Genomic DNA, 15,179 nt, shown 5'->3' with positions numbered 1-15,179 from the left:
TTTTTTATTACTATCTACTTTTAAAAATGTATTTTTAATTTTAACAGATAGGGTGCTCACATAAAAAGGAAAAACAGTGGTATCCATAAATCAATTGAAGACACATTAAATAGTAGGATAACGCAAGTTATTCTGATTTCCGAGGTTTATTGAACGCGTCATGACGTGAGTTACAGTAAACAGGACAGGTGATTTACATAGAGAGGAGGAAGTTTCTCTCTGTGTTTGTTTCCGCTGTGATCCAACTGTCTCTCATGGCCACAGTTTTAACTTCTCTAAAATGATTCCTCTTGTTTTGCGCTCTCTCTCAGTGCTGCTGTGTGTGTCTGTGACCCTCACTCTCAGGGTTTTATCATGGCCTCCAGCCAACTGCTCCCGACAGGTAAGTTAAAGTCCAGCCTGGTATCGGACACGTATTTCTGCCCGCGCTGAACCTCGACATTTATGCCACAGCCTTAAGTGGGGGGAATGTTTCAGCATATTTATTATTGTTTTGTTGTTGTTGTTTGTTTGTTTTTGTTTGTTCTGAGATTGAAAAACTATAATTATTATCTTTACCACCTTTAAAACAGCTTTGAAAAAAATCACAGAACACACGAGGTTCAAAGTTTCTTATGTTTAATACATATATATTGTCACATACTTGGGCAGATTTTTAAAATACAACTTAATTCTGTCTGATGTAGAACTAAAAATAACAGAAAGGAAAAAATCAGTCTTGCTTAGTGAGTCTGACTGTTGTCTAGTTTCTGTTTGAGGTCAACACTTTGAGCCTCCAGAGATTTAATGAATCACACAACTATAAATAGCTTTTTCCAAATTTTCTAAATGACAGACACCATGAAGATTTTAAGGCTGAAATAAAGTTGTTTCTCTCTCCACATTGAAAGATATTATTTGATAAGGTTAATAATAGCGATGGATTTTGCCCTTCCTTGTATCTTTTTGTTATTATTATTATTGTTATTATTATTATTATTATTTTGACCCTTATCTTTTGCTGTATAGGACTCTTTACTTATCTTTTTTTTCCTTTCTACTTTTTAGGGTTTGCCATGCAAAGCAACACTGAGTGAGTTGAGTCTTTTACTCTCTTTGTTTCATCATTAATGTTTGTATCAAGGAGACAGACATGAAGAATAGAAGGGAAGCAGCTTAGAGTTGTGTATGTTAACAAAATAAAAGGTTTTGAAGAGACTTGAGCAGTTTACGTAAGTAGTCTGGGGTCAGTCAGTGCTAGAAAGGTTTAACTTCTGAAACGAGTCCGTCGTGAAGGTGTAGCTCTTGTAGGAGAATCAAAGTGAAGTATTTGTTTTTGGTGTGGAGCCTGAACTTTGATGGTTTAAGGTCGAAGAATAAGGACTGGGCAACTCTGCTGATAAGATGTAATATTATACAATGAATATTCAGAGTCAGGGGTCATATCTGTTGGATATTTACCGCATGTGTCAATCTCTGTGTGTGTGTGTCTCTCTGTGTATGTGTGTGTTAAAGCTAACTGTTTGGACAAAGACTGGCTAGATAAACACAAATACACTCCGAGTGCTCCAGAGGCCCCACAGTTTTCTGTGGAGAACAGGCTTGATGATGCAGGTCGCCTACAGCCGGTTCTTCTCGCTGAGTGGAAGATCAGGGATGACGGTGAGTGTGTGTGATTTCTCTCTGGAGAAACAACATCTTCATCAAAAACAGGAGGTGAGCTCATCTGTGTGTGTGTGCAGGAAGTATTCAAGACCTGAAAGCCACAGAGTTACACGTTCTGGTGATGTCGACCAATGAGAACTTCTGTGTTCGATTCTCTCTGAAAGAACCTCTGCCCATGAGGAGCCAATCAGATGAACAGGTGAGTGGACAAAGAGCACACCTATGTAAGCGCTGCCTCCAGAGGGCTGGCCAATCAGAGGGAAGGGGTTTTTTGGAGCGGGAATCTAAAAGACACAGCAGCTTAAACAAAGGTGTTCAGACAGAGGCTAAAATAAAGATTTTTTGAAATTCTGTTGTGAGAAAAGTAGGAATGTTTGAGCTGTAAATGATGTAACATAACTACCATGGTACCAGGACAGTATAACCTCTAAAAAAAATCACAGCACCCCGCCTTTAAACTAGAAAAAGATACTGAGGAAGTGCTCATCACTGTGCTTGTTTTGTGTCAGTTTTTCTTCCTTTTATGACCAAACAGGATGTTCATTATAGATAACGTCTTTCGCAGAATGGTGTTGGTTTTCTGCTGCATGAGACAGTTACTAAGAATAGCTGCCAAACATCAACCCATTTCATTATCTTTTCATTTCATAAAGGAGTTGAAATGTGCAGTTTTATTATCCCAAACATCAAATTCAGCTCTGATCACCTTTTTAAAATTCTGCAAGAACAAAATCCTGATCAGCTCAGAGTGAGGCCATGCAGCCCTCTCTGTGACATCCGCCTTACTTGGTGTGACTTTGTCATTTTGTGTTTCAGTGGTCGTTTTTTGCTGACATGCTGGTGCTGGACCCCGGTGAGAGCTACAGACTTTCTGTCTATAACATCCCCAAACCAGAGATAAAACACAGCAGCTACAATGTCGGTGGTGACATCAGGGTTCCTGGTGAGTTCAAAACGAAACAGGATTTGTTTTTTGCTTGCTCGGCTCGACGTGAGGTCTCCACAAAAACTGCTCCCCCTGGTGACTGGCTGCAGTATAGGTTAAAAAATCTAGCTTTCCAGCCATTCCAGATGGGCTGTGGTCAAACTTACAAAAAATTAATAATCCTCGTAGAAATGTTTCTCATGTCTGATTGTTGTGGTGATTTGAAGATATCATTTGGCTGCCTTGTATTCAAGTCCTCTTTTTCTGAAAAGTTTTGTTTTCATTAGTTATAAGAGGTTTAAAAACTAGGCTTTAGGTAACGTTTAACGATGATTGACAGCTGCCATTCTTGTGTATTTTTTTCGGGGATTGTAAAATATGTCGGGAGGTAGAGTCGAGAAGTGATTAGACTTTCGAAAGAAAAAGAAAAATATCATTTTTGTCACCCAGCTCCACTCAGATTGTCTTTCCACTCTATATACAATCTATGCTTGGAACTGAGACCCTTAAAAAGACAGCTGCTAAAAAAATGGCACTTTACAACACCATAAACCACAAAAAAGTCATATACCCCCTCTTAAGGAACAAAAAAAAATCGAGTCTGCCTCAATCTGGCTTGGTGTACTGAATTATAAAGGGTTACCAAAGATTGAAGTCCCACGGACTGAGCTCAGTAACACCAACTGTCTCTGTTTACTGACGGTGAAACTCTCTGGATCTACTATGTTCAGGTTGTGAGGACCCCAAAATGAAGATGACCCAGTTCTGCGAGGAGAGAGGTGAGTGATTTAAACCCCAGAGTCTAGAAGGAATGACAGAAGACGATGAATCTTTTCTGACATGTTGTCCTGCTTCTGCCCTGCAGGGAGTCTGTGGCAGCCCAACATCACTGTGTCTCAGGTGTCTGCGGTCAAAGGAGGATCAGCTCTGAGCGTCAAGTTCAGTCCTCACCCTTTCTGCCCTGAGTACATCGTCATCATGCGCTGCTCCACGACCACGCATGTAGAGCGAGCATACAAGGTAGAAATATGTCACAGTGCATCTTCAAAAGCTTCAGAAGGGAGATGCATTTTCCAGTTCAGTGATCTGACCTACATGTGACTGTGGCTGATCATTAAAACTTCCTGTGTTTTGTACCATAGCCTAGTTTTTAGCCCAGTTTTGTGCTCTGAGACTCTGTGCTGCCTTCAGGGGCAGTATTTTAAAAAGACTACGCAGTAGATCCATAGTAACTCCATAGGCAAAGTTTGAAGAAACAACCCTGTAGTGTGACCTCAGATAAACGCTTTGAGTCATTGAATTCTAACTTATTTTGTTTCACTAAAATAGTACCTTGCCCCACAGAGGGTTAAAGCCTGGAGGTCAGCATTTTTGTAGCCACAACTTTAATCATTCAAAACTCCAATCGTTAACCAATCATGAACAGATGAGTCATTTTTAAATTCAGCGTATAGTGTTAATTAAACATGAATAATTCTGCTGTTAAGTTATTTCTACCAGTGTTTATGGGGCTGACTCACTATAGGAGACAAACTATAGTGGACACTCAATGAACTGCAGGTTTTTGGCTCATCTTTTCTCAATGCTGACCGGTTGAGAGAAGTGGATGTAGCTGCTTTGTTTTTCAAGTTAAAGCCAAAAGCACACCTGCATTCACTGTAATGTCCAGAAGGGGGCGACTCCAGTCTTTGTAAAATTAGTGTGATTGTGTGAAAATCTTTCAGCTGATTTATTGCCACATATCACTGATGAGTTGATGATCTTAATTTATAATTTTATAACAATTTATAAATGACATGTTTATTAGTAAATTGTGGTCCTGTTTAGTCACACAGACCAGAAAGCAATGGATCTAAATCTTCTCACTTCTGACACCAAAAGGAAATAAGACTTAAAGGATAAAACCCCTGATGATATATTTGACTCTGTTCTCCAGACGAACCAGACAGCCCTGGATGTAACCTTCAGCTTGGATAAATGGCCGTTGTCCTGCTGCCAGTTTGATGCAGAGGTAAATCTGCTGAAACACTCCTCTGAAGGGAGTCTGTAAAATCTCTTTACGAGTGGATTAAACTTCTGTGATCACATTAGACCTTATAGTTAATTTGATTTTTGTTCTCTGCAGATCAAACCTTTGTTTCCAGCTTGTGGTCAGGACTGTGCCCGTCCTAGGACGACTATGAACATTTGTACTAATAATAACAATACAGGTATGCAGTTCAACCATTACAGCTGGGCAGGAGGGGGACTGAATGCTGCAGTCACAAGACTTGTGCCCTAAATGTTAAAGACAGGAAGATGCAAGTGGGAGAAATGAGGACAAAGTCTGGGGAACTGGATCAACCAATTACAGTGAAGATGTTTCCCTCTCTGCAGTCAGACAGGAGATTGTGACTTAGTTGAACGTCTCCACTATTTACTGTCCTTATCCTAGCCACAGTTGCGTGGTTCTATATCAAATTTAACTCCTATTTTCTTTCATATATTTTAAAATAATGGATGAAATATGCAATAGTAAACAGTTTTTGACTTAAGAAAGCATTTCATGACATCCACCTTTAGAACCACTGATCTGAGGCATAAACAGATTTTAACACATTTATTAGGGTGCTGTTGGGATTCTAATGACATGTTCATCATGACTGACACTTTCTTATAGCCTTGCTAAGAAGAAAGTTAAAGTACTTCCATGGATGTTTGGTTGCTTGGTGGAACTGATTTAGAGTTTAGGTTTAACCTCCCCCAAAATCAGGGGAGTCAAAGAAGTCGCTACAATTTAGCCACCAGAGCTGTGATGTCATCATTTCCCCAACAGTTTGTTTGAAATCTGTGCTTTGGTTTCCGCAGTAAATCCAACAGATGCCCCGGTCGTCCCTTCGTACATGTTTGTCACATTGGGAGGAGTGGTTATGTGTGTGGTGGCGGTAGCCGTTGGGTGTGTCCTCTGTAGGAGGCAAGGTATGTCACACGTACAACACAGCATCAGTTCTCTCTGTGCTGAGTTCATGTTGTTTTCTCCACAAGAGACCTGGCTAGGTCAGTGCAAGACTGCTGTTTGTACCCCTCATGGGGGCAAATGTCAACACTGATTCAGTACTTTTGTTTTAAACCAATCAAATCAAATTGGTGAGATTTAGACTACAAACTACCAAAAACTACTTTTAATTCAACAGCAATGCTCCAGTGAATGCTTAGTTTTTAGTCTTTGAAGGGATAGATTAACATTGCTATTTTCTTCCTTCTTGTCCTCTCTCAGCCAAAACTCATAAAGCTCCAGCGAGTTTAAGGACTGAGAACCTCCAACTTGTTCAAAAACCTCCCAAAGTGCTGGTTATCTACTCCCAGGACCACCGCCTCTACAGGGACATCGTGCTGAAACTCTGCGCCTTCCTCCAGGCTAAGTGCGGCACCAAAGTCCTGGTAGACCTCCTGGATACCACCTCGGTTGGCATGTTGGGAGGACTGCGCTGGCTGGAGTGGCAGCGGAAGCAGCTCAAAAACCCCTCAGACAAAATCCTGGTACTGTGCTCGCGGGGAGTCCAGGCGAAGTGGAGAGCCATGTGCGGTCAGGGTCGGGTGGTACTGAGGGAAGATGTTCTTTCCTCAACTGATGACATGCTCACACCTTTTCTCAACCTCGTTGTTCCTGACATGCACAAGGCAAGAATGCTGGGAAAATACATTGTGGCTTATTTTGATGACATCAGCAGCGAAGAAGACGTGCCATCCGTTTTTGACATCGCAGTGAAATACAAACTCATGAAACACTTTGAAGAACTCTTCTTCCGCATCCTGGACGTAGAGAAGTATCAGCCAGGTCAGGTCAAACACATCAGAGGTATTGGTGGGGATGAATACTTCAACTGTCCCTTCGGTATGGCTCTGAAAGACGCCATTGAAACCTTCCAAGCTTACCAGCTGGAATGTCCTGACTGGTTTGAGAAGGAGTGTATGGACCCTGAGGAGGAGATAATGGCTGAGTCTAAGGAGCTCATTGCCAACATGCAGATCCCTCCAGTCCTCGAGTATGTCCCTGTAATCAGAGAAGGACCACCAGTCTACATCAACGACGTTGAAATCCAGCACAATGGCCACAGTGTCCACGTCAACACACCAGAACTAAACACAGAGAGCCAGCTGTCCTCAGTGGCAGAAATTGCACCAGTCCTGTACCCTGAGTCCAACCAGCATCCATCAAGTCTGTCTGAAGTATTGATAGACGTCCTGCCTTCCCACAACCTCAGTCTAGAGCCTGTCCTCATAGCAGATCCTGTTGTTAACATGCCAACACCTCACAGACAAAACCTGCCCTTGCTTCAAGTTGAACACTCAAATCCAAGTCCAACTGAGGATGACGAAGAGGATTCCCTCCTACCAATGAGTCAAATCTCTTCACAACCAAACCAGGGAAGCCTGGTCCCTCCAAACTCCTTGGTTTCATACCTTTCAGAATCTTCACATGCCAGCACGCCGAGCGAACAGCTAGCACCCTCTGAAATCAGCCACTCTCAGCCTGAGGAAGAGGAGGAGGTGGAGGTTTTGGAGTCCACTGGAAAGGGTCAGAGCAGTGGATCAGATCTGGGCTACATCTCAAAAATGTCCTCCCAACAGGAACTTCATCCAAAAGATCCACTGGCTGCTCTGAGGAGGCTGCAGGAGGAGCTGTTTCAGGACCATCTCAGATACTTTGACGAGCAGCCAGAAGAAAATTGATGATGAGATGATCCAAACAAATTTTTGGATTGTTAAATCTACACATTTAGACACTTTTATCTGTTCAATCTGGTTCTCCTTGTGTTGGATTACACTAAGGCCTGCTGGGTCCAGCCAGATGCAGCGTTTGGTGATTCAAGATAACGCTGCTTTGACAATTAATGTACTTTTTCTAAATTCTGTTCACATCCACGAAGATGAGAGATCAATACCAATGTTTATGTTGTTGATTGTTTCTTATCTAACCCTAACCCTATCGTTTTGAAGTCTGGTATCCTGCTATAATGTTTGAATTCATGATGCACTTAGAATTGTGGCAATATGGACTTGAAAAATCTGGACCCAATACAAAGATTTCAGACTTTACGAACAGATAGGGAACAAGGATTTGCACTATTTTCTTTGAACACTGCCCAGTGGTTTTTCAAAATGAATGTTGAAGTAACTTTGGGGGTTGTGGGGTCACTCTGAAATAATTTCCAAACACTCAGTTTGTTTGGAGATGGAGAAAGTTATTAACAGTTTTCATGAGGTTTTGACCAATCATAATCAAGTACTTAACACATGGAGGAACAGAGGTGTCTTTCAAAAGGGTGCAGCTTTTTTTATACTCCTGTGGATGTTGCTTTTTTGGGACAAAAATTCAGGAGTGAAGCCAACCTGGACGATTGTCTAAAAGTGTTTTGTAATACTGAAACTAAAAGGACTCTCTTTGTCTCTGGTTCAGAGGAACTCAAGTATTTTAAAGGTTCTTGCTTCAAAAAGTCTTTGAGTCAAAGATGGCTATTTTCAGATTATGGATTTACTAGTAGTAACCTCTTTGTCACGCTGCCTTTTTGTGTTAACAGGGAATTTTCATAAACAATAAATGTCTTTGTAATGGGACATGTCCTCTGGTATTAAAAACCAAGAATCACTTTTTTTCAGTTGACTGGATTCAGATTTATTTCAGCTTTAACCACACAATGCTCCGTCTCACATCTACAGCACACAAACTGGATTATATCAGTACAGATAAACACCACATCAACAGTACAGGTGGAGTCCTGTCTGTAAACAATAGAAATGTTCTTTCCCTGTAAACAAGTTTGAAGAAAAGGAAAGCCCAGATAAGAGAGGACAGGAGCATGTAAGCATTGCACACTTTGAGTTTTTCATTGCACGTTAGCCAAAGAAGGAGAAACATTAGAGTCTGTGTCACATGATCAGGTCCGTTAAGCCTTTGGTAGTTTCATTGAGTTCATGTTCTGTGCTTCATGCAGGTTAAAGGCTCAAAAATCCTTCATTTCTATGTAAACAAAGGGTTAAAGTGTGCGGTTAAGCCTCATGTGCAAATACAAATAAAGATTGTTAGAAAGCGTTTAAACAGCGCAGGATACGTAAGCAAAGTCTGGCAGATCACTGGCACGAGGAACTCATACAAAAGAGTATAAAATATAACTTTGATAACACTTTGGCAGGATAGAAACAATCAAACACAAGCAGGAGAAAGCAGAGGAGCAGGATTCATTATAGCAGCGGCTCGGTGACGCTGTCTGAGAGGTCAAACATCAAGGTCATCACTCATCAGCAACCTGGAAAGGTGTGTTCAGATCATGTTAGAAAAATGACTTCTTTTTGTAGTTCATTAGGTTCTCTGGAGGAGATTTCTCTGATAGAATTTCGCTACCAGTTTCAGTTGAAAGACAGACGCTTATCTGTGGTGAGTCTCAGTTTCACAGTAAATAGTAATTTCCAAAGAAGCTTTCCTGCTTTGTTTTCAGTCAAATAAACAACATGAGCAGCAACTTTGTTCAGATCATATGAGAAGAGGAATTCACCCCTCAAGTTATGTCTGCAGCCTAATATCTTAGGTGAGACTTGGTTTCACTGTAAATAGCAAACTTAACAGAGGCTTTACTGCAGTGCAGTCCCGCAGAATGAGCCTTAAAAAGATACTAGTTTTGGAAGAATGGAGGTCATTTCTGTAGCATGGAAAACATCGCAATTGTGATTAGTGATGGCAGTACTGCATAAGGAGGCGTGTTCAGACCGTTATGATTGAAGCAGCATGAATGTGTTTTGCGATTGACTTTTGTTGTTTCAGTTTACATTGGTCTGAACACACCTTAAGAAAAATGTGTAGCTTCCATAACTTGCAACATTCTTCCTAATAGCCAGCAGGCGGCGACTCCATTAGCTGGTATTTGATGATCTGAATGGAACCATTATTTTTTGGATGAACATCATGGTGTATTAAAGGAGACTTGAATCTGTATATTTCCACCTTAAACATCAAACCCTCTGTCATCCATCCCTCCTTCACAAGGCACAGCCTCTGACCTCCACACATCAATCACTCAGAGTCCAACAAATCCAGACTACATCCAAGTGTCAGACTCTGTGGTTTTGCCTTTAACATCAGAATAAAAATGTTTAAAATCAAAATAGGCACTAAAACTTGCTCAGACTCCTCATATTGCACAAACTACATTGTCTTAAGACACATTTCTAACACACTTGTGTTTTTAAGACAGCATCACTACAGGCTTACAGAGAGGTGTCTAATGTCTGACTCTAACTGCTTCTACCGTTCAAACAAAGCAGTGAGTACGTAGACGACCCACTTAGAGGATGTCACCTGTTGTGTTTAGAAACACCAGGACAGAGATTGTCTTGTTTGTATAAACTCCAACAGACACTGAAAAACATGTCCTTTTCAACACACCATATTAGATATCTGTGGCCCCCTTTTAAATGGATTGTTTGATGAATCACATAAACACCAGTGAGGTGTGCTGAAAAAGACACTTCACCAGAACCTGCTGAGAATATTGACATTTTTTGCAAAGATAAAAAAAAAGTAAATAATTAATCATATGTTTTAGAATTATTACAATGTTTGTTTGTTTTAATCAGGATCATATGGAAGCCCATTAAGTCCAATAAAGACAAAAAGTAAACAGGGGTCTTTGATTTGTAAAACTGAAGTGATCAGTCGTTATGATGAGATTGCATAAAACTGAATTCTGAAAAAAAAACAGCGTTTACATTAAAAAAAAGAAAAAGAAAAAAGAATACAAAGGTGAACTCTAATAATGTGGGTCAAAATGACTGTAAAATTAAGAACCATCTGAAAAAAGGTGTAACCCTTCTCATTTTAACTTTGACTTGTTCAATAACTTCATAATTTAATTCACAATTTCCACTTTTCATAATAAATTCATTTATCTTGTAGTCACAAACCAAAGTTCTTTTTTTTTCTAAATTCCTTACTGTGGTTATTAACTCAATTTTTTTTGACCAAGTGACTGTTTTCATTTTATTGTTTGGATATTGAATTTCACACTTTACACCTTTTAACTTATTATTTTTATTCATCTATTTATTTATTTATCTATCTATTTTTCAGAAAAACAACAAATTAAATACAATAGTTTTTCCTTTAATCTTTTTTGATGTCATTCCTCTGTAAAATCATATCTTTTTATGTTTGTTTCATCTCAGAATTATTAAAGGTGAATTTTTTTTTTCTAACTGTTGTTTCTCATCCCATAGTTGGGACATTTTATCCAGCGTGACACCTTGTTTGTAACTTCTCCCAAAAATATTGAATTTCAGCTTGTTTTTCCTTTAATGTTTTATCCCATTCCTTTATTTTTTAATATCAAAAGTCAATTTATATCTCATTAATATGACTTTTGATTTTACAATTTAAATTTTTCCCACAACTTAAAAATGTAATGTTCGATAAATGTTTACCAATTTACTTTTTATATTGTGACTGTGACATTAACTGTCATAATAACAACTTCTGGCCACACCTATCCCCTTTCATCTCCTGATTTTAAACTTTTTTGCGGCGTTTTTATTTTTCAATACTCTCCTTTATCTCTTTTTGTTCGATACAGGATTTTTGTCTCACTTTTTGTTTTGAAACATGCAGAGCTTCCAGCAGATGAAATGGTGTACTGAAAAAAAAATGTTGTTTGGGTTTTGATGTGCAGAGCTCCTGGTGATCTTTCGGGACAGAAGTAGAACAGTAACCAAGCCAGAGACACCAACAGACGCTCCTGTTGGCAGGGGTCTGCTTGAAAAGGACTGCAGTATGAAACCTGTTCGTGGCACTGTTGGGTCTTAACGCACAAACACACACAAGCACACACACACTTACTTCTACTTCACTGTCAGAACTAGACAGAACCAGCACAGACCTGCAGACGACAGTGCCATCCATAGAAAATATCTATATACACAGGGGGAGGAGTCAAAGTGCACTTCACGTCCCAACATGTCCACAGTTGATCTCTGTACAGTGTGGGACTCACACACTGACACACACACATGGGAAAGGTCCATCTCACTGAAGTTAGTCCAGTTTTTTTCTATTGCAGGCGTTGGTCTGACTGTAGCACCTGTAGATGAGCTGAAGAGGAGCGCTAAGGCTGGTACACGTGATGTGTTCAAGGTCCAGAAAGCAGAATATCTGTCCTACTGTTATGTAAAATGTCATCAGAGAGCTCAGAGGGATGAGTCAGCTCCCAGGTCTCAGAGATTTAGATATCTGACCACCTACACAAAACCAAACCCCTCTGAACAGGTTTCCAGCCCACAATAATACATCTATGTCTGCGTTCTCATTTGCATCACCACATGCAAGAGCAAAGTGGGTTTTGGTTCAACTTAGCTGGATTAATTAGCAGGCAGCAGCAGCCTCAGGTAGTAAAGGATACATCCTGTTTTGTTAGTGCTATTATTAATCTCACCACTACATGGAGAGGGCCTTTAGGTGGAAGACTGTTTTTTTTTTCTTTTGGATTAAATTGTTGAGAATAAGACCAAACTGCCATCATTAGTGCCAAAGATTCAAAATAATAAGTTCCCCTGTGTTTTTAGTGAATGAGGTTCTCTGGAGGATTTTTCTCTGATGGAATTCAGCTTACAGCAATGAGCGTCACTTAATGAGATACTGATTACCTGTGGTGAGTCTCAGTTTCGCAGTGAATAGTATGTTCTTTGGAGGCTTCCCCGCATTGTTTTTACTCCAGTTCATAACATAAGCAGCAAACATGTTTTCAGAAAAAATGGGGGGAGAAGTTCAGCCTTAAACTTGTCTGCAGCTTCATCTGTTTCTGCTAAGACTCAGTTTCACTGTAAATAATAAGTTTTCCGAACTAACTTTTCAAATATTTTTTTGTTAAATGGAAGTTGATTTATAAACGCTGATTCGTTCATCATGCTGATACTTCTCTATAGAGAGAAATAAATGTTCCTCAGATGTTACCTGGTAAATCATTTAGGTGGATTGTGTTCTGCCTGCTTTTGCTCTCCATACAGACTGATTTTTATGCTGACCCGAGATTGACCAACTCTTCTATACTACAAACAAACTATCAGGGAATAATACTGAACATTTGACCAAGTTGCAAGATAAAATAAAATGTCTTCCACCTCATATTTCTGATCTTATGATCAGGCCCTAATGTTTTCTTACTGCAGGAACTTGGCAGCACTTAATAATCTGACCATCTTGAGTAACACTGATGTATGAAGGATAATGTTAAAGATACATGTTTGCAATTTTGCAGAGTGGTTTTAGAAATGGAGTGTTATGTCAGGCTGGAAAACAAAAGGCCCCCTCAGCAAACTACAACGGTGACGTATGTGTCATCACATTAAGACTATACTGTGGATTAGATGTAGACTAACCCTGCAGATCATCTTTTTATAATTTTATCAAACATTTGATGGATTATTTAGTGAGAATTTTTGCTTAAAGTTTTCTACATCAATGGATTTTTACATCATAGCTTTTTCAATGACTATCCACATCACTGAGAATAATCCTTACAACACACAGGGGAATTCTTTGATATAACACACTTAAACGACACTGTGGTCTTATGTGTGTGCTGTGAGGATTATCCAGAGTGACATGATGAGAGAGACTTTGCCCAGGCTCACTGGCATGCAGGTTGATTTGGCCCTGCTGTTACTGGAGGTAAAAATCTTAATGATTTAAAAAATATGGCAGATTAACCCTGTAAATTTAACCTCAGAGGACGATGATTTAAGTTTCTTAGAGAAAGTTTCTTACATTAAGTTTAAGTCTCATCCAAACACACTGTCAGGAAGCAGGAGTTCAAATCGTAATCCGGATGTATGTTTTCTGGATTTTACAGTCGGAGAGCTGCAGACTGGTCCAGTGGGTTACTGACAGGCCTCAAAAACTCGGGGTTTTTTTTTCCAGGCTCTCGGCCTCTAGGACTGAGTGACAGCCAGCGTGTTGACGTACCCGTGCGGACACATGTCGTTTTCGGACACGCAGTGGGAGAACTGGGCGGTGTTGCTGCTGCCGGCCAGCTTGCGGACCCCCCGCACCGCCACGCACTGCTCCACAAGCTCCAGCAGCCTGCAGGCCAGGAAGAAGATGTTTTTCAACATGAACACAGACACCGGCAGCTTGTACACGTACACCTGGAAGCAGCGGACCACCAGCAAGGGGGCGTTAACCAGCAGGCCGGTGCAGAAGCGTGCGCACAGCCAGCGGCAGCGCAGCTCGGAGGCGGTCAGCTCGTACAGCCAGACCACCGGTACCGCGAGGGCCACGAAGTACACCGACACCACCGTGTACTTCAGGTAGAGGGTGGGGATCTCTCCCCGCAGCAGCATCTCCATCAGGGTGAAGCAGTCCAGCAGGTCCAGGCACGTGCTCATGAAGCAGCTGTGCGAGTGGTGGCGCGTGGCTCCGTTCAGGTCCTCGATGATGGAGTTGATGAGGCAGAAGAGGAGCGGCGCGGACAGCAGCATGATGATCTTGAACCCAGTCACCCCACACGGGACTTTCAGGGCTATCAGATCCAGAATGGAGGTCTCCAGGACCAGAACCACCTTCGGGGTGCAGGCAATGACATAGATGAGCCAGGCCAGGTAGGCGTAGGTGAACTCTCCCAGGTTGCAGCCGAAGATGGAGCTCTTCTGGTGGAAGCCGCAGGCCCGCTCGCGCTTACTGCGCGCGTTCTTCATGAAGAAAATCCCCCAGCCGGAGATGACCACAAGGTCCGTTGCGATCCAGGAGCACCAGTACAGGTCTGTGAAGATGATGAGGTAGAAGTCCAGGACGCCGCCCTGGAAGATGAGTAGGAGGAAGCAGAGTGTTTTGTACATCAGGCTACGCGTGGATCTGTGCGCTAGAAGCGGGGCGCTCTGGTTGAACTCCCCAGATGTCATTATTCGGGCGGAGGCCACCAGAGGCTGGATGCTGCCGCTCTCCTCCGGGACGATGCTGCCGCTGCTGGTCTGCGGGTCCCGCCTCCGGCTGAGCGGCCCGGAACCCAGAGGGGAGGAGGAGGAGGAGGAAGAGGAGGAGGAGGAGACGGGGGAGTCTGGGATGAAGCTCGGTTCGGTGTAGAAATGTTCGGCCTTCAGATTGTCGCTCCCAGCTTCAGAGATCATTGTATTTCTGCGGTTCCTCCCTTTTCGCTCTCCTCTGGCTGTCCGTTGTTTTTATAGGAGAGAAACGGACATGCGCAAACACAGGCATGGACTCTACTGGACTGGACTGCAGCTGCATCACTTAATATGTTTGGTACACAAAGGATGCTTCTAATCATCTCTGACTAAGGCTTATCAAAGATATTTCACTGAATATGAAGAGTTTAAGTTTGAATTTTTCATTTGCAGCTGAATTTTTTTTTTTCAGTTGTCAGTTAAAGCTGTTTCAGTTTTTTTTTTTTCAGTTGTAACAGTAATATATGTATTTCTGTCCTCCATAAGATTTAATGTGTGATATACATGCTATTAGAGAAGGAGTTAAAATGAATTTTAAGCTGAGAATTGACTGTTTTCCTTAATGTGTGAGGTAGAGAAGCTACATCTTCATGTTATCTTTACCAAGACAACAATTTGTGATTTATGC

At 41.3% G+C, this 15,179-nt stretch overlaps 2 protein-coding genes across 2 annotated transcripts; one reads left to right on the top strand and one right to left on the bottom strand.

Moving 5' to 3' along the window:
- The first annotated feature begins 251 nt into the window (after window positions 1-251).
- Window positions 252-8,125, top strand: il17ra1a (interleukin 17 receptor A1a). The gene is made up of 11 exons (XM_074698395.1): window positions 252-382; window positions 1,048-1,072; window positions 1,495-1,641; window positions 1,722-1,843; window positions 2,461-2,587; window positions 3,301-3,348; window positions 3,435-3,589; window positions 4,506-4,580; window positions 4,695-4,779; window positions 5,417-5,527; window positions 5,826-8,125. The coding sequence occupies exons 1-11, from the start codon at window positions 281-283 to the stop codon at window positions 7,280-7,282; spliced, it is 2,454 nt and encodes an 817-aa protein (XP_074554496.1). The 5' UTR covers window positions 252-280; the 3' UTR covers window positions 7,283-8,125.
- Window positions 8,126-8,217: 92 nt separating this feature from the next.
- Window positions 8,218-14,780, bottom strand: tmem121b (transmembrane protein 121B). Its single transcript, XM_074697930.1, has one exon. It carries the CDS (start codon window positions 14,714-14,716, stop codon window positions 13,523-13,525), a length of 1,194 nt encoding a protein of 397 aa, XP_074554031.1. The 5' UTR covers window positions 14,717-14,780; the 3' UTR covers window positions 8,218-13,522.
- Window positions 14,781-15,179: the final 399 nt, after the last annotated feature.

Source organism: Halichoeres trimaculatus, unplaced genomic scaffold (assembly GCF_033239565.1).
Source record: "Halichoeres trimaculatus isolate MK-OKI-2021-1 unplaced genomic scaffold, fHalTri1.1 fHalTri1_scaffold_21, whole genome shotgun sequence".
NCBI lineage: Eukaryota > Metazoa > Chordata > Actinopteri > Labriformes > Labridae > Halichoeres > Halichoeres trimaculatus.
This window is presented reverse-complemented; position numbering and strand designations above follow the sequence as displayed.